Source organism: Suricata suricatta, chromosome 4, assembly GCF_006229205.1.
Source record: "Suricata suricatta isolate VVHF042 chromosome 4, meerkat_22Aug2017_6uvM2_HiC, whole genome shotgun sequence".
NCBI classification, from domain to species: Eukaryota; Metazoa; Chordata; class Mammalia; order Carnivora; family Herpestidae; genus Suricata; species Suricata suricatta.
Window position 1 is genome coordinate 70,916 of NC_043703.1, and position 27,184 is coordinate 98,099.

The 27,184-nt window shown below is 40.6% G+C and overlaps 1 protein-coding gene across 1 annotated transcript; it reads right to left on the reverse strand.

Annotated features, from left to right (window-relative positions):
* Positions 1 to 27,080, reverse strand: CDC16 (cell division cycle 16). The gene is made up of 18 exons (XM_029936385.1): positions 26,893 to 27,080; positions 24,969 to 25,023; positions 24,771 to 24,868; positions 23,753 to 23,791; positions 23,277 to 23,417; positions 21,147 to 21,306; positions 20,111 to 20,202; positions 19,496 to 19,629; positions 18,566 to 18,645; positions 17,498 to 17,547; positions 16,516 to 16,589; positions 14,230 to 14,355; positions 10,266 to 10,418; positions 9,208 to 9,271; positions 6,617 to 6,678; positions 5,360 to 5,495; positions 3,879 to 3,969; positions 1 to 488 (listed from the first exon to the last, which is right to left on the reverse strand). Exons 1-18 carry the CDS (start codon positions 26,938 to 26,940, stop codon positions 229 to 231), a joined length of 1,863 nt encoding a protein of 620 aa, XP_029792245.1. The 5' UTR covers positions 26,941 to 27,080; the 3' UTR covers positions 1 to 228.
* Positions 27,081 to 27,184: the final 104 nt, after the last annotated feature.

A 27,184-nucleotide genomic window follows, 5' to 3' on the forward strand; every position in this document is an offset into this window, starting at 1 on the left:
TACTGCACAATTTACCTCTTTATTCCTCTACCTATAATTCTTTTGTAGGATCAGAAAACTCCTGTTGCAAAGGTATGCAGTCCAGTCTTTTTTGTCAGGTCCCCGTTTCTAAACGTAGAAGTGAGGTCTGGATTTGTGTTAAGAAATGGGAAATTCTGAAGATAGGACAAGGCTGTGAGGAAACCCCAACCTCCCCCAAGGCAAAATAGAATTGACAGCTGTCTGCAGTCAACTACTATGGTCTGACATAGAGGTCTCTAACATCATGTCACTTTCGTTCATTTCAATTTCAAAGGTTTCTTCCAAGGAAGGTCTGGGATCTGGAGTTTTCCTTGAGGTTTCCAGTGGTGCAAGCCCCGTTTCTTCTGCAGTTTGTTTTTCTACTTCAAATTCCCTGAAATCCCACGGAGGCGAAATAATGTTTTTTAGTGTCTTCATTGTATGCACATCAAAGTCATAACATTTTAATTTGTCTTTAATGTCTGCTCCTAAAAGGAAACACCACAAGGAGAATAAAATAAGAAACTCCACCATTATCTGTCATTTCCATCATTATGTAGCACTGCCTCTATCATTTAGGTCCAACCGTACTTTTTAATTTTTTAATGTTTATTTTTATTTTTGAGACAGAGAGACAGAGACAGAGAGAGAGACAGAGAGAGAGGACATGAACGAGTGAGGGGCACAGACAAGGAGACAGAACCCAAACAGGCTCCAGGCTCTGAGCTGTCAGACCTGAGCTGAAGTTGGATGCTCAACTGAGACCTCAGGCACCCCTAAGTCCAATGGTGCCTTTACGAGCACAAGTACAGCTTACAAGGAAAAAACATTCCAATCACTCTCCTCCTCTTCCTTTTCTCTTTATTATCAAGGGCGGTTGCTGGGCGCCTGAGAAGCACACGGACCTCCAGCTCCATGTGGCAGCGGCACCCGTCCCTACAGACCTCACACCCACAAGCGAGCCAGAGGCAGGCACTTGCCCTCGCCTGTTACAAACAAGAACCGCCTGCTGGCATTCTGGCATTGGTCTCATCTCAACCGTAGGCACACAGAAACACAGCGAAGGGAAATATGCTTTCCACATATCAAAATCTTAAGAACAATGGAGAAGAGATTTCCAACAGATGTATTAGGTTCAATCATTTCTGACAAAAAGTAGTTTTACACAGTTCAAACTAACAGCTTTCAGCAACAGGTGTTTTGACAGATAATGGCATGCAGGCCTTCTAAAAAGAAAAATAGTACAGCAGAGTGATTAGTGTTAATACTGTATTGCATATTTGAAATCTGCTAAGACAAGATTTTAAAAGTTCTTGTCAAAAGAAAAATAATTTATTATGTATGGTGATGAATGGTAACTAGACGCACTGTGGTGACCCTTTCACGATATATACAGATACTAAATTCTCTTTTGCGCCTGAAACTGATGTTATGGGACAATTAACACGAATAAAAAATATATATAAATAGTTGGTAATGACTGCCACACTTGGAAATCTCTGTAAGACCATGATCTTTGTGAGGATAGGCAAATGTCTGTCTCACACAGTAACCTGCCTCCAGACCTTCCCTAGCTTTGTAATTTTGCATTTAAGCCTCACAATCCTCCTTGAACAAAAGAAGAAACAGGCTCAGACTTGCCCAAAGCCACGGGGCTTGGTAGCAGAACTGAGATTTCAACCCAGGGTCTTTGGGGTGCCAGAGCTCAAGCTTTCTGTTTTAGCTTTAAAAAAATGAGCCCAACCATACACATCGTAAAGTGTGCAGAGCTGGGCAAATTCTCACATACCTGCATAACCACCACCACACCAAAAAGAGAACACTTCCGGCTCCCAGAAAACCACCTTGCGCCCTTCCCAGTGAAGACCTCCCCTTCCCAAGCCAGAAAGAATTACTGCTCGACATTTTCTACCACCATTGATTAGTTTTGCTTATGACTAATCGTCACATAAATGGCATTTATCAGTGTCTCTTATTATTGTCAAAATCTGGGAGATTCACCTCTGTTACAGCACGACTTCCTAGTTGGTGCTTTTAACTGAGTACTCTACCACATGAGCTCGCCACAATTCATTTCTCCATTTTCCTACTGGCGAACATCCAGTTACTTCTAGTTAGGTGTGATTGCAAACAGCCACTGTGAATAACCCTGCATGTGAGCGTTGGCCCACGGAGCCCTTGATCTACTGGGCACACACGTGGGAGCACATCTGCTACAGCTTCAGAGCAGGACGGCAGACCAGCACCCCAATGAACCACACCTCCTAGCCCCCACCCCTGATGACAATGCACTCGATCACATGACTTATGCTGAAGAGAATGTGACGGAAGTCATTTTGTGAAACTTCCAGCTTTCAAGCAGTCTTGAGGCATTAGTTCTTGTCATTAGAACCGTGAGACCTCCATGTTACGGAGAAGCCTGAGATAAAAGACCCATGAAAGGCCCAGTGGGGTTGGCTGAGGTCCCCATCTGTGCATGAGGCCATCTTACACCGTCGGCGCGTCAGGTGCCTGTTGACCGCAGCTGCGTTAGTGAAATGAGACCAGTAAATAAGCCACCGACCAACCTCGAGAACTGAGAGAATACACCCTTGCTGGCTGGCGTGGTCTGTTGGCAGCAACAGGTAACTGATGTAACAGGTCTGTTTAACTTAAGCAGACAGATGGAACAGCTTTCCAAGTGGCTCTACCTGCTCATAGCCCACCAACCATCAATAATATAAAAGAATACCAGTTGCTCCATATCATCACCAACCCTGGGCACTCCTGGTATTTTTCCTCTGTAGCCATTCTGGAAGGTGTGCAGTGACGGCTCGTTATGGTTTTCATTTCATTTCCATGGTATGAAATGATAGTGTGCACGTTCACTTGCTTTGGCGAACAATCTCTTTGGTGAAGCTCCTGTTCAAGTATTTTGCCCATTGTGGACCCATTTTTTATTGAGCTTTTTCTTACTGACTTATAGGATTTTTTGTATTCTAGACACAAGCTCTGACCAGTATATACACTGTAAGTTCTTCCAGACTATGACATGCCTTCTCATTCTGTTAGGAGTGTTTTGATGAACAGTAATTTTATTGAAGCCTAACTGAACACTGTTTTCCTCTTATGTTTTTATGTCCTGTTAAAGAAATCTTTGCATACCCCAAAGTCCAGATCTCAAGGTTTAACTTCATTAAACCCTCTTTACCTTACAATGTTTGTAACTAAATGAATGCCAAAGGACAGCAATTCTACCCAAATTTATCTTAACATTTACTTATCATTACAAAAACATTATATATATAAAATTATATAGCACTGTAATGTGAACGTAAGCCAACTTATTTTTCAAATGTATTGCAAAAATTAATGTTATTAATATGCTATAAACCTCATTATAAAGTATTAAGGCTAGAGCGTTTTCATTTATTTATTAGAAATTAGAAACTATTGGAAATTTAAAGTCTCTAACATTTTTTCCCATTACGCAATTTAGATTTTTTTGTTTTATTTCCTAAGATTTTATTTTTAAGTAATTTCTACACCCAACACGGGGCTTGAACTCATGACCCCATGATCAAGAGTCACACGCTCCACCAACAGAGCCCAGTGCCCCACAATTAAATGGATTCTTGTATCTCACAGCACTTTACACATACTCCGTAATAGAATTTTGCGTATACCAAGCACTCAGTTATAAATGGAACGAACACTTAATGAGCCATTAATTCCCACAGCATTGTTCCAACAAATAAATGGAGTTTCTTAACAATATAGGTAAATGGTTACAAAGATAAACTTAAAATTTTACATAAGATTTGAGAAACCTAAACAGAGATACACAATGATCTAAAGAATGGGATGCAGTGTCAGTCAGAATAAAATTATAATCTTACCAATGTAAGCGTCAGAATCACCAATGTACATCTCAATGCAATGACCAAGCATTGTAACAGAAAATGTATCATCTCGCCTAAGACCAAGGGCCTGCCAGAAAAGATGCACCATGGTTATTACAAGAAAATGTATTTCCTTCTCTTTCATTTTCAAATATTCCCGCAGGACTCCATTCAAAACACTACAGGGCATCAGAAGTAGGGTCGGGCTACAAGAGTGGCCATGAGTTGCTGTCTGTTGCAGCTGGGTGATGGGCACAGGGAGGGTCATTACATCACTCTGTTTTATATTTGAAATCCCCCTCCTCCAAAAAGATTTTCAAAACTTTGTCTCCACAGAGAGGCTTCTAAGTCTTCTGCATTAATTATATCACAGAAGACAGGTAAATTTTACAATCTTCAGGACTTGATCTCACCTGAACATCTCTGACCAACTCTATGCATTTTCTCAGATTTTATTTTTCTCTCCAAATACCATTATTTCATGGATTCTAAGACCCACTTTTTTTTGTTGTTGTTGTTTTTTTACTTCTAACATTTCTGAACTTAGGATGCCTTAAACTACTGGTGGTTTCTTACTACTGTTGTCAGCTGGCCACAGGTGTGATGAGGGTATCTAGCATGGGTAGCCTGGACTTGGTGGCCATGGTGATGTACAGACTAGACTTCAAACCACATGAACGCTCAAAGATACAGGAGAGACGGCTGTTGCCTAAAATCCTTGCACTGACACCTTCTGGGTGTATAAGACTTACAGAGCCAACGTCTGTGGGAAAAACCTGAGTCAAGAGCAGGGTATATGTGCCGGCTGCAGGAAAACAGGGACACTTACCACCTGGTATAAAAGTGATTTAAAAGGACCAACTCTGAACAGAGTATCTTAAGTATTTATTTCACTTTTATTTTCTTTTGAATATAGACACTAGAATCATCCCTGATAAAAATCTATGTCCTAATATATCCAAAAAGAGCGCTTCCTCTAAGTACCAAAATTGAGAGATTGGAAAGAATCATGTAAAGTTTAAAAGTGTATTTGTCTGTGTGTGTTGAGGGGGCGGGGCACTCAACCTGCTTAGTAACGATGTCTTAGGGCCCATGAGGTAGGACATGTGGGTTAGGAGATTCTTTCCTTGTGATGAACACAGATTGTTTTGTTCACCAACTAAAGTGATCCAAGAGAATTAACTATAAGTGCTAAATAGACTGGAATTTCTTTTCTCCTGCCCAGATGTAATGCCCAGCTCTGACGAGGCCAACAAACCTCAAGGAAACATGTACGTCTCACTGCACAATTAGGACAAGTCTCACATCTGTCTCTAATTTGATGAGTATTGTACAACACACAGATGTTTTTCTCTGGAAAGGAAAGAAGAAAACACAAAGTCGTCTGAAGAATTTTAAAATAGTAAATACAATACTGCCTAGGAAAGATCTACTCAAAATATTAATAAAAAAAAGTGGTAAATGTTAACTAGACATACTGTGTGGAAATAGTCAACAGCATTTTCAAAGTTGCCCATCAGACTGTGGATATACCCTATGGCAGAATAGGTAGATGCGTTCTGAGGAATTAATACCAGTGCCTGACGATGATAATCCAAGGCCTCGGCATATTTTCTGTGAGAGAAGAAAAGACAGGGCGTAGGGAGTAGGGAGCAGAAGAACAGGAAGAAAGAGAGAAAACAATTAGTGGGTACAGTGGAAGCACTGAATTTCTAGATCTAAGATCAGTATTCATCTATGTGCTCACATCAGAAACAATCTGGTACATGACAGTAATGATTCAAAATGATCATGACACTGCCTCGGTGTGTACCTTGGCACCTCCCTAAGTGGATCTTCCCGCCCCGCTCACCCGGCCAGCTGAGGGCGCTCCCACAGGGACACAGGTGGGAGACAGGAATCAGAACATAACCTCTGGCCCTGGGTCCTGTGCCCTACCACACTGCAGAGTCTCCTTTAGGGCAAGACAAACTTCCCATTCCAGGGGTAATTAAAAACAACCAAAGGTTTTTGGTTTAAGAACTTCCAAAGAAGTTACTTGAACAGCATTTTCCAAGTTCTCTGCAGTTCCGGCCCTGTAAAATCTTTTGTGAGATAAAGATTCAAAAAGGTCTGGGAAATGCTGCAGCTCATAATGAACAGTAAAGAAACCAACACATCCTGAAATAAAAGAAACTGTTAAATTTTGAGTAACCTAGAGTCTGCCAAACATATTGAACCAAAGAATCTATTTTTCAAAGGCTGTCTATCACATCATAAAACTGGTACCTAGAGGAAAAAGATCAGTTAGAATGTGGATATGGTTTTAACTAAACCCTACTGTCCTAATTCTTCCAAATTAATTTTGGATACCAATTTTTCTAATCTAAGAAAATGGAAGTTATTGTAATTCTCTATATTTCCAAAATAAAATTATACCACCAGAGATAATAAAAATAAAGAGATAATAAACCCACTAGAGATAATTATTTTGATGCTTGCTATATCTGAGCAGCAAAGTACAAAACTGAAGATCTCAAAATAAAAATATGGAAAAAGAAGGGTGTGTGCTGGCTCAGTTGGTAGAGCATGTGACTCCTGATCTAGGGGTTGTGAGTTCAAGCCCTATGTTGGGTGCAGAGATTACTGAAAAATAAATCTTAAAAAAAAAAAAAAAAACCATGAAGAAGGCTACACAAAATTAAGTAAACTTTTAGTCACAAAGAGTATTTCTAAAAACGTCCTAGTTTACTTACTTGAGCTTCCTGCAGACGTGCCCCAAGTTGTTCAACAAAGGCTCCCATTTGTCAACTGTTACCTGAAACACAGCAGCATGGAGCCCATGACTTGTGTGCCGCTTTTCAGCTGAGCCTATCCAACCACACCACTGCCCACAGCGAGGCAGGCTGCCTGCTCTCCTAGTGCCTGCACAGCACATAGCAGAGTATTTGTGGATTCTCCACCTTTCTTTCTTATTAGGAGAGACTTCCTGAGGATGCTGTTATTTTATTAGCAGAACACTGTTAATGAGCCCCTCTATGCTGAAGTTCAAATTCTGTATCTTGAGCCCAGAGCTTTCTGCCTGCCTACTAAATATTTCTCACAAGCACTGCAAATCCAGCAGGCCACCTGCTGGATTATCCTGACTCTTATCATCACTCCTGCCACCCCAGCTCCCCCACCTCATGCCCTTCTAAGCGCCTGCCTCTCATGCCTGGCACCCAGGTCGTCCCTGACCCCCTTGCAGCTACCAAAGGCTTATTCATCACCACCCCAGCATAACACCAAGCTCCCTGTATCAAGTCTGGTCTGAGCCCAACCACCTCAGGGTAAGGTACAAGGCCCCTGACGATCCACACTCAACACTCCTGACCCATTTCTTGACATTGTCCATTAGCTCCAACTTGGCACATACCATTCTTTATACCTAAGATACTCTTTTCCTCACTTTTGGCTTGGCTGATGTCTATTCATGCTTTAGGACAGAAACGTAAGATAACTGTATCCAAGAGGTCTTCTTGGCCCATCCTCAAGTCCAGGGTAACTGCTCTCCTGCATGGGTTCCTTTATTTCCTCCAACACAGCTCTTTTTGTACACTGTATCATTACTGCCGATTTACTAATTTGCAATCCCCAACAGGTCTCAGGCCAGGAGCTATCACGTCAGTTTCCCACTTCCTCCCAACACCTAGTTCACAGCTTAGGACACAGTCAACCCACATCAGTCAGTCTGAGCTAACCAGGCAACAAATCTGAGCCACAGTCTCCAGCTCCCATGAACCTGACTCCAGGAGGCACAGCCTATAAAGAATAAAAACAAATGTTTCATGATTCTTAGGCACATGGCTTCCCTATGTCTGTTTTGACATTTGCTGCAGTTTACAACTGAAGGGAAACACTAATCCCCCTTCTTCACATAACTTTCAATAGTCCTGGGCATTTGTGCTTAAAGCCCTTACTGTGAATTTCTGCAAGGCTCCACAGTGCCCTCTGATCATCAATGAATATAGTTCAACTCTAAGTGTGGTTTGTGAGAGTGCATTTTAAACTTCTCTGAGCATGAGAATCATCTTGGATCTTCCTAAAACTGCAGACATGATCCAAGATGTGGGATCCTAAGCTTCTAGAGAGCTTCCAGGGGATGCTGATGCAGCTGGTCCATTTACAGCAGCAAGGTCCTAAGGTATTCTACTCTGAAAACTAGCAAGGTGGTATGGGGCAACCTCCATATTAACAGAAACACATTTATTATCCAGACTGCCCAAGACTGAGGTCATCAAGAACCTGCTTTATAGGGGCGCCTGCGTGCCCAGTTCATTGAGCGTCCAACTTTGGCTCAGGTCAGGGTTTGTGGGTTCGAGCCCAAACAATGGGTTCTTTGCTGTCACCACAGAGCCCGCTTTGGATCTTCTGTCTCCCTCTCTCTGCACCTCCCCGGCTTGCTCTCTCTCTCTCAAAAATAAACATAAAAAAAAAAGGGAACCTGTTTAATATAGACACATGTGCCAACACACAGACAATCAGTGTTTGTAAGTTCATATGTACGACAAATAAGAGACCTGGCAGGAATCCCAAGGGAGCTGTGTGCCAGCGAAGAGGAACCCACGCCACGGAAGACGTGGGTTACAAGCAAGGCTGACCAAACTGGAACAGAGTAAAAATGGGAAGTGACAATCAGAATGGAACAAAACAAAATAGATGTGAATAAAAAGAATCAGGAACCAGAAGAGTAGCAATATGCAAATCCCTTACTTACAGGAGTTGACAATATTTAAAATTATTATTATTTTAAAATAATACCCATGTATACACATCCAAGCTAGCCAGGTTAATTCACGAGCACACATCTTTCATACGGCAGAACCTAGCTAAATATTTCACACCTTGAGAGGTATGAATATGTAGTGAGTACACGGTCAGCAAGAGCCAAGAGGTCTGAATAAAGTGACACCTGGCCTTATTCCTACAGAGGTGGGCGCTGTATATTTACCCATTAATCCAAGAGGAGGCTCTTCAGTTCTATAGGAGAAGATCTTACGTTAGATGCTCCAGTCCACTAGTATCCACTAAATGTCACATATTCCCCATATCAAAAAATTATCAAATATATTCTGGTTACTCCCACATATCAAAGCCTTCCAGGAAGCAAACAGTTGACATCTACCTTCTCAACTGGAAACAAACTCATTTTATACCATGCAGCAAAATAAGTACCTGAAATTCAAACATTAACAAGCCATTTGCCATGATAAGTATTAGCCCATTATCTTCCAGGCAAGACACTGTCCATATTATTGTTTTCATTCAATAGCATACACACAAGAGTGACAGATATTACATAAGATACCTCATTCCCAATTGCTTTAATTTTTTCCAAAGCATCAAGAAACCATTTTTCAGCTGTTTTCCACCTAAAATAGAGGGGAAAAGATTGCAGATTATTCAAAACTAGCAAGTACGAACATTTTAAGAAAAATGAGGTGAATTGCTATAAAGTTTATTAAAATTCAATTTTAAGGTCAGATAAATGAATTTTATGGCATTAACATTATAAGAGTTCAAGATTTTAGGATATAGTTAATTATCATTATTCTTGGTAATTATATCTTATAAAGTCACTGTGAACACTGTTTTAGCAAATACTGAACTACTGCTCCTGGCAAAAATACAGGGTCAGGTTCCTATAAACTCTGGTCAATCATTCAACACACAACCTGTTTTCTATGTGCTTCCGTTGATCGATACCTTATTTAACATACAAGCTGATTTACTGACGCCGAACTCACAGCCAGCAACAGAGCTCATCTAACAGGCTCACTGCAGCCTTCTTGTGTTTAGGGTCACTAACAGCACATCAGCACCAGGCTTGGGGATCATTTCAAACAGTAAAATCACCAATGAAAAGCACAAAAATGTGAAAAATGGGGCACTGAAAAAACCCCACAAAATCAGTTACAGTATGAGAGCAGAAACAGGAAGGCAGAATATCATCTCTGACCTTGGCTGGGAATGTGCACCTGTCTGAGTGTGAAAGTGCTGCAGGCACATCATCTTCAACGTATGACTCCAACTCCTAACCAACAGGGAGATGACTAAGGGCTCTGCAAGGCCTCCAGGCCACCCTACGGTGTATGGTCACTGGACAGTCGGCAACAACTGTACAGTCTTGGAACTGAGTCCGCAGGAACCCACATCCAAGGGGACCAAAACCCTAATTCAGTATTTTTAAAGAATTCCAACGTAACACTTTCTATTTCTTTTTTTCACACGTCTGCCTCCTTCTCCTAAAATGGTATACATTAAAAAAAAAAATCTACTCAAGAGTCATTCATCACTTAAACTCTAGTGACTGGTTTTACGTCATTTATAGAAAGAAAACAGGGTCTGGGGCCTTTCAGGACTTACTCGCCATTCTGAAATGCAACCACGCCAACCTCGTGCATAACAAAAGGGTCTTCTGGTGCAATGCTTAGCGCTTGGCCAAAGAATCTTTCAGCCAATTTTGAGTTATTAGTCAATCCATATTCTAATCCGATGTAGAGCATTGGCAAATGACACCTAAAAATATTGGAGAATTTCACATATTCAACACCTAAAACTTTGTAATTCAGCAAAAATAAACTTACCAAATCCAAATCCTGTCTGCAAAATAACTTAAACATAGCCAAAAACAATGTGTTTACTTTTTTCCTAACACTTCATTTACTAATACGTAATAAATGTCTAATAGGTTTTCAGACCTACTAGAATCTATCACCTTCAGACCACTTTTAGAATCTATCAGCAAGCTGCTTACTTATCTTTATTTTTCATCATTCTACAGTAAAAACAGTACAAAACAAAACCCTCCTAAGCAGAAGGGCAGGTCTGTGCTTCCTGTTTTCTTTCAGGAATGCTAATGTCATACCGCTGGCCTTCACTGTCTTCCTCTCCTCCGTGGATTCAACGTCATTTATACTTTGTGAAGTGTTTAAGTGCCCTTTCCCTTCGGAAAATGCTTCTGACTTTCTAACCCAAATGGCTCTCCCTTGTGTTGATTCCTATTTTCTCAATTACCATCAGTTCTATCCCTGAGGAGTTCAAAAGTATGTCATGTATACCCCATTTTCACATCCTCTGAAACAGTTCTAGGTACAGAGAAAGTTCTAGGTACTAACCACTTCTTAACTGAATCTTGACAGACTAGTAATTACATTAAAACAAACAGAATAAAATAATATTTTTTTTGAAGACAGATCTAATAAAGTCTATAAATACTAACCAACTGTTTGATAGGTGCTTTGATTTTAATCAAGAATCGGCTCAGGTGCAGAGTCTATCACCTACAGAAGATTCATGAAGAACCCTTTAAAAGGATTTACCTGGAGGAAGTACTTCCAAAATGCCTAAGACCTCCAAAACTCTAGACAATAAAAGCAATATCCACACTGCTTAACTGTCAAAATACACTTTTCAGAACTCTGGAGGTTAACTAAAGGCTAACAATAATCTGAGGGGTGTTTACACTAGAAAAACAGCTGAAACATGCAAAGACCCAGGAAACAATCGGCAAACCAGGGGAGTGGGGTGGAAAGCAGGGACAAACGGATGCTGAACATACTAGACAAACATTTTGGTATTTTTTTTTTTTTAGACAAGCACTTTAAATGAGCTATTTTAAATATGAAAATAGAGGGGCATCTGAGTGGCTTATTTGGTTAAGTATCTGACTCTTGATTTTGGCTCAGGTCATGATTTCACAGTTTGTGAAATCGAGTCCCACATCAGGTTCTGTGCTGGCAGCCAGACCCTGCTTGGGGTTCTCTCTCCCTCTCTCTGCCTTTCCCTCGCTTACATGTATGAGTGCATGCACTCTCTCTTTCTCAGAATAAACATTAAAAAAAATATATATATGAAAGCAAAAATAAATATAAAATATCAAGTTGACAAGTGAAATAATGAAAAAAAAATTCAGTAGAAGGTTCAACAGCAGTGTGAACAGGCAGAAGAATCAGTGAACTTGGAGTAAGGTCAATTGAGATTACCCAGTCTAAAGAACATAAAGATAAAAGAATAAAGAAAAATGAACAGAGCTTCAGAGATCTGTGAGATACCACCACACAAACCAGAATATACACGATGAGAGCCCTAGAAGGCAAAGGGAAACAGTAAGTGGCAGAAAGAATATTTGAAACTAAAAAATATTTGGGCCAAAACACCTCAACGTTCAAACAAACAAACAAACAAACTTTAAACAGGATATTCAGAGACCCACATTTAGACAAATCATAGTCAGACTACTGACTTTTAAGCAGTAAGAAACTATAACTAGTAACGTATAAGAGACTCCCAATAAGATTAACACCTGACTTATAATCAAATACCGGGAGACCAGGAAAGGCAGATGGAGGACATTCAAGGTGCCGAAAGAAACAGAGCGCCAACCAAGACATTTATATCCAGCAAAACTATCCTTGAAAATGAGGGTGAAATTAAAAAATTGTCAGAGAAACAAAAATCTAGAAATATTGTTGCAGACAAGAGACACTGAAGGGTGCCCCTCAGGCTGAAACGAAAGGACACTCGATAGTAACTCAAATATCACATTAAAATAAAGGAATTTAGGGACACCTGCGTGGCTCAGCTGGTTGCGCATCCAACTTTGGCTCAGGTCATGGTCTAAAGGTTCGTGCGTTTGAGCCCCACGTCAGGCTCCATGCTGCTGACAGCTCAGAGCCTGGAGCCTGCTTTGGATTCTGTGTATCCCTCTCTCTCTCTATCCCTCCCTCACTTATGCTCTGTCTCTGTCTCAAAAACAAATAAACATTAAAAAAATTTTAGTTGAATACAGATGTTACATTGAGAAATTCTGTCATTGGTTTTGATTCTTAGGTAGAAACTAACAAACAATAAGTATTATGGGTTTGTGAGCACCCAGAAAAAAAAAATTTAAAAAGCACACTCTAGCCAGTTTTCATAAGAAACAACCCACAGTGATTTATGGAGACCTTTTCTTTTCTGCCAATTAACCAGACTGATAGATTAGGGGTCTTGGGAGACACGGGGGCCAAGTTTCAGCAAAGCACTGGAAAAGAAAGGTCTCTCACGGCTCAGTGGATAAGCTGGAGAATCACGGACTGGGTACTGAGGACCATGTGGATGGATCAGCAGCTGCTGGAACAATTTTAACCTGGAGGATTATTTCTAATAATACACTGGTATTAGGCCTGAATTATATATCCCCATTCCGACCAAATTCATATATAGAGCCCTACCCCAATGGACTACACTTGGAGAGGCCTGTGAGGAAACAGAAAAGGTAAATCAAACCTAACAACACGATGTTCAATGCAGACAAATATATGATCCCACTCCTGAATACTACAAGCAAAAAAATTAATGTAGCTAACTTCTACTGAGTGCTTTCAGTATGTCAGACATTTCTCCAAGTCTCTAATTGGTACTGTCTCAATTATTCCCATGGATTAAGTACTGCAATTATACCTATTTTTCAAGAGGGTACATACATGGCTAAGATCACTAGGAGTCTGACTCCAGAGTAGCCCTCTGAACTACTGCACTCCCACTACCTCTCCAGAGATGAACACAGCCCACACAAAACAACACTGTAGGGTAAGGCTAGGGTAAAGGGTAGGCAAGTCCAAAGCAAGTTGACAGGAGAGTTGACTCCTCTCCTCAAAGTAAGATACTCTTAGGGTGCACCTACATGACTTAATTTCAATAGTTTTAACATTGATATAAATCTAGAACACTGGAGGGGTCCCTGGGTGGCTCAGTTGGTTAAGTGTCTGATTCTTGATTTAGGCTCAGAACATGATCTCATAGTCATGAGATGGAGCCCCTTGCATCAACTTTTGCACTGACAGCGCAGAGCCTGCTTGGGATTCTCTCTCTGCCCCTCCCTCCTGAGTTCATGTGCACTCATGTGCGTGCTCTCTCTCTTTCTCAAAATAAATAAATAAATAAATAAATAAATAATAAGTAAATAAAATGAAGAGCACTGTCAAATACAGTCCACAAAGCCTACATCAAATACCTTTCGGACATAAAATAGGATACAAATAACAATATTTTCTCACGAATACTTTCATTCCTACATGAGAAGGAGCTTCTAACCCTCCTGTCTTCCCTCAGCTCAATTTCCTAGCTCCCTTCTGTACTGGTGACAGTGAACTACTATGCCAAAATCACTACACCAGCCTCTTTTCCTCAATGTTCATAGATAGTTTACAATCATAAGCTACGAACAAGATACGAGTAAGATATTTTTGTTTAGTTCAGTCATCAAATGGCAACGGCAGTAATAACAGAATCGTCATTCCATTAGCAAGAGCAACCCTTCATGATCTCACCACGCGCTCTGCCGTACCCTTTCATGAGCTGCGCCGCGGTGAAGTAAGCAGCCATGGCCTGGTCATGCTCACTCTCCACAGCAAATGAGTGCCCGTACGCTACCCACGCAGGCCCGTAAGTCTTCTCAAGTGTTGTTGCTTTGCTGAAACAAAAGACATCGTTCTGGTGAGATACCCATTCTCGTTAATTTTATATAGGCTGACGGCTTCAAGGATATTGGAATTAAACAAATAAATGAGCTCTTAACATAGTAAATACTTGCATAACAACTGTTATCTCATTTGTTAATCTCATTTGAAATAAAAGAATGCTTAATAGTACCAGCAAAATTTTAAGACATTTTACCACTGGCACTCTGAATTTACAAACAGCACTTAATCCAGGAGCTTTGTTTCAGTAACTATGGTAGTAACAACTGTTTGATGAGGGCATATTTTATGTCAGGCATCATGTGAGATGCTTTATATGCATCACCTAGTAACCTGCAAGATAAATCACTGCTTATATTTTAAACATCAGTATCCTGAGGCTGGGAAGATTAAGTGACGTCCTATGGATGGTGGCAGGAGAGTGCCCTGGTTCTGCAGATGGCACTACACAGTGTTCAGCTGTCAAAAATAGTCTTCAGTCAGCAGACACAGTGACCCACAACAGGAATAAAGAGAACTTAGCACAAAACAAGGAAAATATAAAGGAAGAGATTCCCATTTCCCAGCCTCTTAATTTCTACGTTTTCTATCACTCAAATGTTCCTTGATTCAAGTGGAGTCCATCACTAAATCAGAGAAGCATAGTTCAGAGGAACTATATCTACTGAAATGTCTGCCTAGTCCTGGAAAAACCATAAGGAAGTTCGTCTAAAATGCTGAATACTCAACTGACCAGAGAACTCCCTGTTTTTATCCTAGTGCAGGATCCTTATGAGTCATCCTACCAATTTTCCTAACAACCCTGGGATACAAGTATTATATCATTCCCATTTTTAAAGAAGAGACGGTCAGAGATATTAACTTTCCCAAGGAATTACAGCTAGCAAGTAACAGGACTTGCATTAGAATTCAAATCTATGTCCAAAGTTTATACACCTGCTCTTAGATCTACTCTGTTTTATTCATGTGGATGAAATCACACTTAGAGTATTTTACATTTCTAGTAATTAATTCTTCACACACTGGACATTTTTCTGTACTTGAATAACTGAATAAAGTAGCTTTCTTGGGCTTTGACTGGGCTGCACACAGCAGACCCTTACATAACCAGTTCACTATGACAAGAATTCTGTTTGACAGTCACATTTAGTGATCCTACTCTCATGCAGTTTCATGTAACTTCACAAATATTAACAAAATAAGTCCTAAAAAGTGAATAGTATCTCTGTAAATGAAAAACAGGACCTTCCAAACTACTATTATTCTGTTTCATATTTCTTCTCACTTATAAACAATTTACACATATCATAGGTTCCTTGAGAACAAGGTCTACACCACTGACTTTTATCTCCCCTCATGACATCTTATAAAAGGGCATGTAGGGGCGCCTGGGTGGCTTAGTCAGTTAAACGTCCAGCTTCAGCTCAGGTCATGATTTCCTGGTCCATGGGTTCAAGCCCCATATCAGGCTCTGTGCTGACAGCTCAGAGCCTGAAGCCTACTTCAATACTGTGTCTCTCTCTCTGCCCCTCCCCTGCTCACACACTCTGTCTCTCTCAAAAATAAATAAACATATTGAATGCTGAAAATGAACTGAGAGTTGAAGGGGAAGGGGGAGGGAGGAAAAGAGGTGGTGGTGATGGTGGAGGGCACTTATGGGGAAGAGCCCTGGGTGTTGTATGGAAAACAATTTGACAATAAAATATTATGGAAAAAAATTAAAAAAAAAAATAAATAAATACACCTAAAAAAATAAGTAAATAAATAAATAAACATTAAAAAAAAAACAGTATGTAACAAGGGCGCCTGGGTGGCTTAGTCAGTTAAGCAGCTGACTCTTCAGCTCGGGTCACGATCTCACGGTTTGTCAATTTGAGCCCTGCGTTGGGCACTGTGCTGACAGTGCAGAACCTACTTGGAATTCTCTCTCTTGTTCTCTGTCACTTTCCTGCTCGCATGTGTGCATTATCTCTCACTCTAAGATAAATAAACATTAAAAAAAAGGTATATAATTGATGCAACTGAACTGATTCTGAAAACAATTATTATCCTTTCATGTTGCTTTCACAGTACTTGATTATCGTATTAAAAAGGAGGAACAAGATATCCCTTCCTATAGGCTCATGACAGGGAGAAAGACAACAGATCCATACCTGAGGTATCTTCTGGCATGTTCATTTTTATGACCAACCATGAGATAATAGCATCCCACTGCAAACCACGACACCTAAAATGTTCAAAATTTACTGTGACCAAAGATGCTTAACATGGAACTGGAAATCTCTAACATAGTAGGCCAGAGGGTGGACCAGACATTCCTTTACATGTTCTGGTTCAAGTTATTCTAGTTCAAGCTGGAAACTTCTCTGAGACAGGTTGTCTACTAAAGGTTCTTAATGAAAAAAGAACAGATTCTTCCTCAGAGTGCCTTCACTGATGTCCCTGCGGCATTCAGTACAAGATGAGGTTCCTTCACACCTGGGACAAACAGCAGCCTGAGTGGTGTCCTCCCTGGCTCAACCCAGGTTCTCACTAGCACTGAGCAGGCTCAACCTCACCAGCAGACTTCTCTTGCACTGGTTCCGCCTCTTTTTCAAAAAATTATTTTCACACTGGCCAAGGGCAGAGATTCTTGGGTGAGGCTTAGGCTTTGATCCCTGACTTCTGTTTCTAGGGACCCAGTTCCTGATTCAGTTTTAATCTCTGAGTCTCAGTAGTGTTCCAAGGCAGCCTGGGAGGCCCAATGACTCAACCACTGCACTACTCAGTAAGTTATCCTGTATGGGCAGTGTGAGAAAGCCACCAAGTAATTATCAGCATCACTTCTAAGAGGTGAGAGTATCACCTCCACTTTCATTTTTTCTGTATGTTAAGTATATTAAAATAAGCATGTATCATTTCTGTTAGCAGAAAAAAACTGATTTTTGTTTTAAGCTGTTGTTTCAAGATACTTAAAAAAAATACTTTCATGGATTGAAAAGTTAATGCTACTTCTAAGTATCATAGCACTAGGAGGTCCTCCTACACCTTAAAATAAACATTATTCACTTGGACTTAAATAGAAGTTACTACCTAAACACCAGTTAAGTATTTTTTTAAAGTTCGGGTAAGAAAAAAAGGTTCACATTTACTTACAGGATTACTAGGATACAGATCCACCAATTTATGAGAAAGATAGAAAAGTTCTATATTAGAGAAAAAGAAAAAAAATTATAACCAGTCAATTTTAAGATATGACTTTCCTCTAGTTACAACTCTTCACAATCATACAAATTTTTCCTCACAGTAACGAGTTCATAGTTTTCTTTCTATTTACCTAATAAAGTATACAACTACTATAGTTGTTTCATTCACAGCCCCCCATCAACCCCTTACCCTGTAAGTGGACACTGAGTGCTTCTTGAGTGACTGGAAAACCAGATGAGTCTCTCATGATAAAGCATGTCATGGTGCTTAAGAAGTCATTTCAAAGCTCCTCACGTATCATAGTAACTGAGATCTCTAACTCCAGGCCCTTACAATGAGCCATCTTAACCACCACAACCAATCTGAGCGACCAAACTTTCAAGTTTCAAGACAGCAAGATGATTTCTTCCTGAGTAACGTGTAAGTCCTAACACATCACGGTGAAGTTTCCTATGTGCAGATTTGGATTCATTAGGCCACGACAGCTGGAGTGTCTGCATTTGCAACAAGCTTCTGGTTGATGTGATGCTGCTGGTTCACAGGCCACACTTTGAGCAGCAGGGGTTTGGAACTGGAGTATCTGGCTTTTTAAACTCCTGACAGAGCTCACTCATCAGTTTAAAAGATTTAAGGGCAAATACCATCCAAACATAACTAAATTGTTTCTGAAATGTTAAAATTCTGCCCCCTTTGAGTTTCTAAACAGCTACTGCCTATTGTCTGTTAGTTTTCTTAGGGTTGTACAAAAAAAGGAAAAACAATCCACCAATATTCTCAAGCTTATATAACTTAAACCACAAACTACATTTGAGAAAAGGAAGCAAGGATAAATAAACACTGTTCTGTTAGGGTAAGAGAACTGACCCTCGGTCACTGTGATAAGCTCTTCTTACACCAGCTGTTACTTTTGTTGAACTCCATTTTGTTGTCAATTATCCAGGATTTGTGACACAAAATTTCAAGTTACAGAAAATTTTTTTGTCTTAACAACTATTATTTTAATTTAAAAAAATTTACCATTTGCTTTATTCAGCTCCACAAGCGTCCCTATATGTACAGGTAAACAGTTTGCATGGAAAGGGTCTTTCTCCATTACTCTGAAAGTCAAAGAAACACGCTGAATGTGCCAGAAGCAATGCATAACAGAATATTAACCCACTAAAATTAGCTATGTCTACACAGTCATTACACCATTATGTAAAATACTGTGGGTTATATTACTTTTTTACTTTCTTTACTCCATTATCTTCAGGTTGGCCGAGGTAAGGTAATGATTCCCTCATAAATGAAAGGGGAAATTCTGGTATATTTAGAAGGAATAAAAATAAACAGTATCACATATATTTACTTTAAATCAATAGAATTATAAAATAAGCAGTCTAATTACCAAGAAGGATTAAAAAACCATATGAAATATTAGGCAGATCATAAGTATTTGTCAATTAATATTTCTGTGAATTGAAGGATGCTAAGCAATCCCCAAGATCTATTTAAAATAGCGTCTGTGATTTGGCTAAAAGACAAGTTTGAATCATGTGCACTGGAAAACTGTTACGGTGGTGAGGGTGAGGGGAGATGGCTCAGCTGCTCAGAAAGCCTGACTGAGCACCCAGCACCTACAGGATTTGACGAGTCCCTACTTTAACAAAGAAAGGATTTTATGAGACTATGTGCCAGATGATATTTTCAAATTTTCATATTATAAAACACTGATATGAGGGACATGTCAAACCAAAGGTAATGGAATAAACCTGCAAGTGTCCATAAACCTGTGTCTGGAAATTGCTTTTTAAAAACAGTAACCCATCTATCTAGTAAACTGTGCAAATGGTAGAGGCAACTTATCACCAGTTAGTTCAAGCTCATTCAGAAAGCAGTCCCGCATACTTCTTAGGGAAAATGGGAATGGATTCTTTGCTCCTATACAGAAATGGTGGATATACTTACACAGAAGTAAGCTTGTAGCACATTTTAAAGTCACAGTTATAATAATGTCTTTCAGCCAAAGACACTACCACATCCAGATTCTCTTGCAAACCATCCACAGACTCGGGGAGGACAGTTTCACTGGGTTTATTATACTGCAACCGAGAAAGGTAAACATGAACCAAATGTGCAGCACAAATCAAACGGAAGACTCGATCTGGCCCAAGGGCTCAAGGTTTACACAGCACTGATGTGAGCCTCTGGGGCTCTAACTTTCTATCTTATCAGTCCTCCTCTCAATTAGCTGCACTCTCTTCTCAACTTTATCACGGGATTCCAAGGTGGGAAGTATTTTACAAATTAGAAGTTCGGGAAGCATAAGAAAAAAATCCTCATTTTCACACAACATCCCATTTATGTGATAGTTCAATCTTTTAGCATAAGGAATCCCTAAAAGAAAGACATGTTTTTGGAAGCTTTTTAAGGAATCATATCATCTATTTCAAGTAATCTAAATCTATTCTTAGAAATGTGCTAATAAAAATTAACTTTTAATAATTTAACTAATAAAAGAACAGATGCCAAATTCAGTGAAATGGTTCCATAAAGCAAATACTACTTTGTGGTTTTACTCACCTTTTTTAATTTGTTCTCAAACAGAAAGCGTAGCAATTCCTGTTCTTCAGTACAGAGCTTGCTGAGAGGTAGTGACTCGAGAAGTTCTTTTTCTTAAAAATGTTAAGAAAAAACAACGTCCTCACAATATTTACGGGGAAAAAAAAGTCATCAATGAAAAATATTCTTCTATAGTTCTTGATCTAAATAAATCAAACTCAAATGAGAAAATAACAAGATCGAAATATACTTGAAAAACTAAGACAATGGTCCCAGACCCAGGTGATGAGAACGACCCGGAGGGCTGAGCCATGAAGCCTTTCAGGCAACTCTGGTCACGACCAGACGCAAGAACCACCAGCCCAGCTTCCACCTCAGCAGTGTTGACACTCTGTGTGGAAAATTCTCGGTCATGCTGCTTGTCCCACGTGCCACAGGACGGTGAGCAGGATCTCTGACCTCCACTCACTAGATCCCATTAGCAACCTCCCACTCCAATCCCCAGTTTATAAAAATCAAGTGTCCCTAGGGCACAAAATCAACCTGAGAACTATGGCACTAGACTAAAATGTGCTTGAGCCCCATCCTCATTTTCTCTGTTTCTTGCATGTATCCACCTGGCATTACTGCTGACATCCTAGGTCTACGGTTCTCAGCCCGAGTTGCACCCTAGCGTCATCTGAGAACTTTCAAACATCGGATGCCAGGGACCCACTGCCAGAGATTTCACTCCCCCCGTCTGGACCTGGGACCTGCATATTGATGTTTTTAAAGCTCCTTGTGGTTTGAGCGGAAGCCATGTTGGGCATCTCTGAATCAGATACTGAGATCTTGGTTTACACTACCTCAAGTTACTTCTCAAAGAGATGGCCTCACCACATCACAACCCCTAAAGATTCTGACAGCAAAGGGCACTGCACAATCCAGCACTGTCCTCTGCAATGTGCTTCCGGTCTGCTTAAACATGCATAATCTGCTCTTGACTCTATAGATTTCAGAGAAAAAAGTCCAAACAATATTAATTGTGCTAAACGTAAAAACACCTGAGTTTCCAAACCTTCTTGGGCTGTCAACATGTGGTGTGATGTTAAGAGGTCAAATGCTTCAAAACAGTAGGCATCCAGCTTCAAAGCTTCTTTGTAGCTATAGGTAGCTAGGGCTCGGTTATCCAGAGCATCATAGATTTTCCCTCGTAAAAGACAAATAGAACTCTTTATCTGTTGGAAAAAATATGATGAGTCATACACTAAATCAATACTTCTAAATTTAAGTTTTGATCAGCATGATCTATTATCTTAAGGCTGAGACTTTTCTTTACCTCTAAAATAATTTGTTCCACCCCAACTGTCAGACAGTATAAATGAACAGAAATAGGAAAGCAAAAGTAGAACTTCTCTCTCTTTCCTAGGCTCTCCTCACTTCAGCAATCTTTGTAACTATAGCACATGTCACTGCTACTTGGTTCCTTATCTGTTCTGTCTCAAAGAGGGTAATGATTTAGATAGCAAGCAAAATACAAATATGAATTATGAAAATATGAAATATGAAACCGGCAGTAACAAGGCATAGTGGTTAGGGTCACAAACTTGTAGCACTGGACAGACAGAAGTTAAAACCCAAGTTCTGATGCTCACTAATGACCCTGGACAAGTTTCCTTTCCTCATCTTACTTCCACGGCCCTGTAAGAACCATTGTGAGTTCTCTGCAGAGTTGGTACACGTGAGGTGTTCAGAGCAGCCACCTCATCACTGCCACTGACAAGAGGATGTGGGCAGCAATCCAACCTAGGTACTAGACTCTGAACCTCAAGAAATATGTAACTAAACCTATAGATGATCCAAAGCAGGCAGCTAAAACTGGTAAAGAAATGAGTAAGATTCATCACAAAATCCAAACCTAAAGATAATAGAGGATATGATAAGAGAATCTTTTTTTTTTTTTAATATTTATTTTTAGACAGAGAGACAGGAAGGAGAAGCACAGAGAGAGAAGGAGACACAGAATCTGAAGCAGGCTCCACGCTCTGAGCTGTCAGCACAGAGCCCGACGTGGGACTCAAACTCGCAGACCGTGAGATCATGACCTAAGCCAAAGCTGGATGCTTAACCAACTGAGCCGCCCAGCCGCCCCATGATGAGAGAATCTCACACCAATATAGTATCTTATGACTTCTAAAAAATAAACAAATAAAAATAATAATTTCATAAAATAAATAACAATGTATTACAAATAAACCATGCAAATTAATAGTAAGCAGTCCAAAAATAATAATGGCAATATCAAACTCCCTCATAAATACGTTTATTCGCAGAAAAAAATGTGCTTATTAGCACACAAATAGATATCACGAGAAGACTATTTAAAAAAACAAAAAAACAAAAAAGAAAGAGGGGCACCTGAGTGGCTCAGTCGGTTGTGTTTGACTTCAGCTCAGGTCATGATCTCACAGTCTGTGAGTTCGAGCCCCACATCCGGCTCTATGCTGACGGCTTGGAGCCTGGAGCCTGGAGCCTGCTTCAGATTCTGTGTCTCCCTCTCTCTCTGCCCCTCACCTGCTCATGCTCTGTCTCTCTCTGTCTCTCAAAAATGAACAAATATTTTTTAAAAATTAAAAAAAATAAAATAAAAACCACCACAGAACTTAGGGCCTTAAAAAAAAAAAAAGAAAAAAGAAAGAAAAAATGATTAACAGTCCAGATTAGTAATCTCACTGTGAATGCCATTTATTATGTTACATTATATAATCTCTGCCAACAAGGAATTTGCAATTTCAGGCAGATATGAAGTATACAAATGGAAATAAAATAACAAATAGTAACAGCAAACCACTCTCTGGAAAGAAGCAAACTAGGTTAATCGAGGTTTCCTGGGGGGTAGGCATCGAAACACAGTAAGGGAAAACTTATTCCATCTGTGGGAGTAATTTAAAACATCAAATCTGAGAAGAAAGATGTCAAGTCAGCCTAATTCAGATTCAAGCACATGAGGCTCTAACTATAGCTTCCAACTAATGACTTAGAAATGTCTTAGAGTCTTCTTGTGTTTCAGCGGCAAATTACGTAAGGTAGCAACCAAGCTGTTTTAACATGGTTATACTCAATTAAAAGAAAGTGATTTATGTTTGGCATGTTACGTGGGTAATTCTTACTGATGTTACTGAAGCATGCTTACTGCAGCATTACTTACTGAGGACTGTGACATTTCCCAGTCACTGGAGGGGTCCTTCAATCCACTTTCATCCTTCAAGTATTTCTCAAATAACCTTTTGTTGATTGGCTCCTCCATATCGAGAATATCGAGAGCCTGCTGATGCTCTTTCGCAGCGTACTGTGTAAAACCAGAAACACTGCTTGTCATCTACCACTTTGAACACGACGTACACGCATACACTGCAGACTTTAAAACAGTAATAAGACATACCTACTCAGTACTTATATTTAAAATGTAGAGCTTAAAATTTAAAATTCTAAGGCAGAGTTTTTGTCATGCATGTCATATTTTGGTAAATGGAGAATCGGTATTTTATAGCACACAACACTAAAGAAAAGAACATTGCTTCATGAACTACTTTACTGATCTCCCAAGCTCCATCACCAGAATTCTGTATGACAGTAACATAATTAAACTTTTGCCAAGAAAATTAAAACGGGGAGCATACTTACATGGCATCTAGCTGCAAGGTAGCGACACGCTTCATACAGCTAGGAAAGAAATCAATCTATTAAGGAGGTTATAGCAGGAAGATAAACACAGTACTATGTAAGACATAAACTATATAAACTCTGAAAGAAGAGCATAAAAAGTACTAGCCAGTTAAAGAAAACATGTGCAAGGGATAGAAATGTAGGAGCTGGCCAGCACTGCAGGCACTGAGCAGGGTCTGTGGAGCTGCAGGTAGTCAGCGCAACTGGGGTACATGTCACACGTACTGGTGGTGGTGGTGGATTTGACACAGACTGGAGAGAAATCATAAAGGACCTTTGGTGCCTATTAATGCATCTGATTTACCCTGTAGATGATGGGAAATCACTGAGTGATATTGTGAGTGCTATAATCAGGTCTGCATTTCTGTGTTTTAGGATGACCACTCCCATGACAGTTTAAAAGACAGACAGCGTCAGGGAAAATGGAAGTGGGAAAGATGTTATTAAAGAAAAGAGATAAGAGGCTAAAACAAAACAGACAAATTACAGGCCTGACATGTATGAGTAGTAATGAGATGGAAAGGAATATCCATAATTTCAGAGTTATTTAGAAAACAGAATTTTCAAAACTGAGTGATTAGGTTGGGGGACAAAAGTGACGGAGAATAGGAATTAGAAAATTTCTCTTTACATTCAATAAGAAAAATTGAATCCTTTGAAATAATTCTGACATTAAATCTAATGACATTTAAAAAAAATTATTACCTTTTTTAAAAATTTATTTGAGACAGAGAAAGTGCAGAGGAGGGATAGAAAAAGAGGGAGGGAGAGAGAGTCCCAAGCAGGAAGAGAAAGAGAGTTCCACGCTGTCAGCGCAGAGCTCAATGCAGGGTTCGAACTCAGAAACCGTGGTGGGATCATAACCTGAGCTGAAACCAAGAGTCGGTCGCTTAAACAACTGACCACCCACGTGCCCCTGATCTAATAACATTTTTGGAAAGCGTTGGGAAGCTTTAAAGTTCACACAATTACTTACTTTGTCCAGTTTTCGTGACCGAAGTGCATGAGCTGCTCTATGATACTGTGCCGTCAGGTAAAGACACTGAGCCAACCAATAAATGTCCTGGGGTTCCTCTGGAAGGAAAAATCACATGAATTGTCAGAGGTACAAGGAAAAATAGAAAAGTTTTCAAAATACAGAAATCAGAAAAGAAAATTACAAGTTGTCACTTACCATGAGAGAGTGAAGCTACTTTATCTGCCCAAAATAGAGCACTTTGATACTGTTGCTGTATTAAAGAGAAAAAAAAAAGGTAACTGCCCTATTATTTCAATAGTTTTAAATAGGTATCTAATAACATTAGAATGCTATATAATAAATCTACATCTTAGTACAATTTTTACATGTAACAAGGGTCTATCAATCCTATGTCCATTTTACATCTCAGCTAGGTGAGTTTTGGTTCAAAGACACAAAAACATAATTGTAAGCTCTTTGATACATACAGCCCAAGCTGGTGGAATTTTTTTTTAACTCCTACCTTGTAAAAATGTATGAGCAGGTATGTAAAACAGCACATAATGTAAACAATTATTTTGCAGTTATCTCCTCATTAGCAATGGTTCTCAGCCTTTGTACAGTTCTTTTTTTTCTAAATGTTCTTTAAAAAAAATTTTTTTTAAACAGTTATTTATTTTTGAGAGACAGACAGATCATGAGCAGGGGAGGGGCAGAGAGAGTGGGACACACAGAATCCGAAGCAGGCTCCAGGCTCTGAGCTAGCTGTTAGCCCAGAGCCCGACGCAGGGCTCGAACCCATGAACTGTGAGATCATGACCTGAGCCGAAGTTGGACTCTCAACCGACTGAGCCACCCAGGCGCCTCTGTACAGTTCTTAAATACAAACTAGGAACTCTGTCACCAGTCAACCTGGGATGAGGAATGCTTATGGAATAGTTACAAATTTGCTCAATGTAAGTGTCCCAAGGGTGGAAACTGTACCAAAACACGGCCCTACGCTGTACTGCAGGCATTTGGCATTCTCCTTTCACATCCATTAGCAACATTTCCTATGGAATACATTTTCCCCTCCCCTTCTTGGTTTTCAACTTATTTGGAATTTGGAGGGTATAAATTTTACAAAAACAAAGTTTTAGGGGGAATGGGGGAGGCGCCTGGGTGGCTCATGTCATGATCTCACGGTTCTGTTGGTGGTTTCAAGCCCCAGGCTGGGCTTTGTGCTGACAACGCAGGGCCTGCTTGGAATTCTCCCTCTCTCTGGCCCTTCCTCTGCTAGTGCTGTCTTTCAAAACATAAATAAACATTAAAAACAAAGAAACTACCTGACCTTTTGGATAAAGTAATGCTGATTCTGGAGACACTTCCTAAACAAGCTGCTGTTCATTCATGGGCAATGCAGGAATACAGATACAGTTAACATGAACTTTTTTTTACTAAACATTTTTTTAAATGTTTCTTTCTTTCTGGGAGGAACAGAGCCCGGAGGGGCAGAGAGAGCAAAGGAGACACAGAATCCGAAGGAGGCTCCAGGCTCTGAGGTGTCAGCACGGGGCCCTCCCTACGCGGGACTCCAACTCGCCTGACCCGAATGAACTCACGAACCGTGAGATTATGGAAGTCTAAGGCTCAACCGACTGAGCCACCCAGGCGCCCCAACATGAATTCTTTAAAGTACTGATGTGACACAACAGGCTTGTTTGTATCTTCATTCACTTAAATTCTGCCAAATAAGCAGTACAACTAAACTTCTCGAAAATTTCCCATTAACTAGCTAAAGTCAAAGGCCACCCTGAAATATTCCTCCTAAAATAATCTTTCAACTTCCAATAAGCACTAAGTTTGTACTGAGCACCCACTGCGCCCAGCAGTAAGACGGTTGCAGAGCGGGACTCAACACGTGTAAGGCTTGCGCTGCGCTTAAGTGGCCTGCGCTCTCAGGGTTCCTCATCCTCCCAGATGCAGAGAGGGCTGGGCGGCTGTATCCCTCTTTTCCGGGGTTTTCCCGGGGCAAAAGCCCAGGCCCCGCAGGACGATAAGCCAGCAAGACCCTTACCGACAGTTACCCTGTGGACAAGGGCTCGGGAGCGCTTGCCTCAAAGAGCCCCGGGGCCTGCGCTCCCCGGGTTGGTTCGCCCACCTGGTCCAGGTACTGCCGGACACGCTTCCGCAGCCGCTCCAGATTCATGGCCGCGCGGCCGGGGAGTCCGGCAGAGCGTGGTCCAACGCCACGGTGCGCGCCCCGCTTCCCGCTGCCCGCCGGGTGCGCTCAGAGCCCGCACAGCAGCCGACAGCACCCGTTCCAGGGCCGCCCGGGATCTTCCGCTCCCGCCCTGACCCCGCCCCGGAAGTCCTCGGCAAACGCGTTCCCTCTGGCTCCAGAGACGGGTGGCCGCTGATGGTTCCGAGGCGCTTCCTTGGCCCTTGAGTTG

Coding starts and splice junctions, on each gene's coding strand:
- CDC16 (XM_029936385.1), bottom strand. CDS start 26,940: ATGAATCTGGAGCGGCTGCGGAAGCGTGTCCGGCAGTACCTGGACCAG. Junction 24,869..24,968: donor AGTAGCTTCACTCTCTCATG/GTAAGTGACAAC, acceptor TTTTCCTTCCAG/AGGAACCCCAGGACATTTAT. Junction 17,548..18,565: donor GGAGCTGAATAAAGCAAATG/GTAAATTTTTTT, acceptor TCTCTAATATAG/AACTTTTCTATCTTTCTCAT.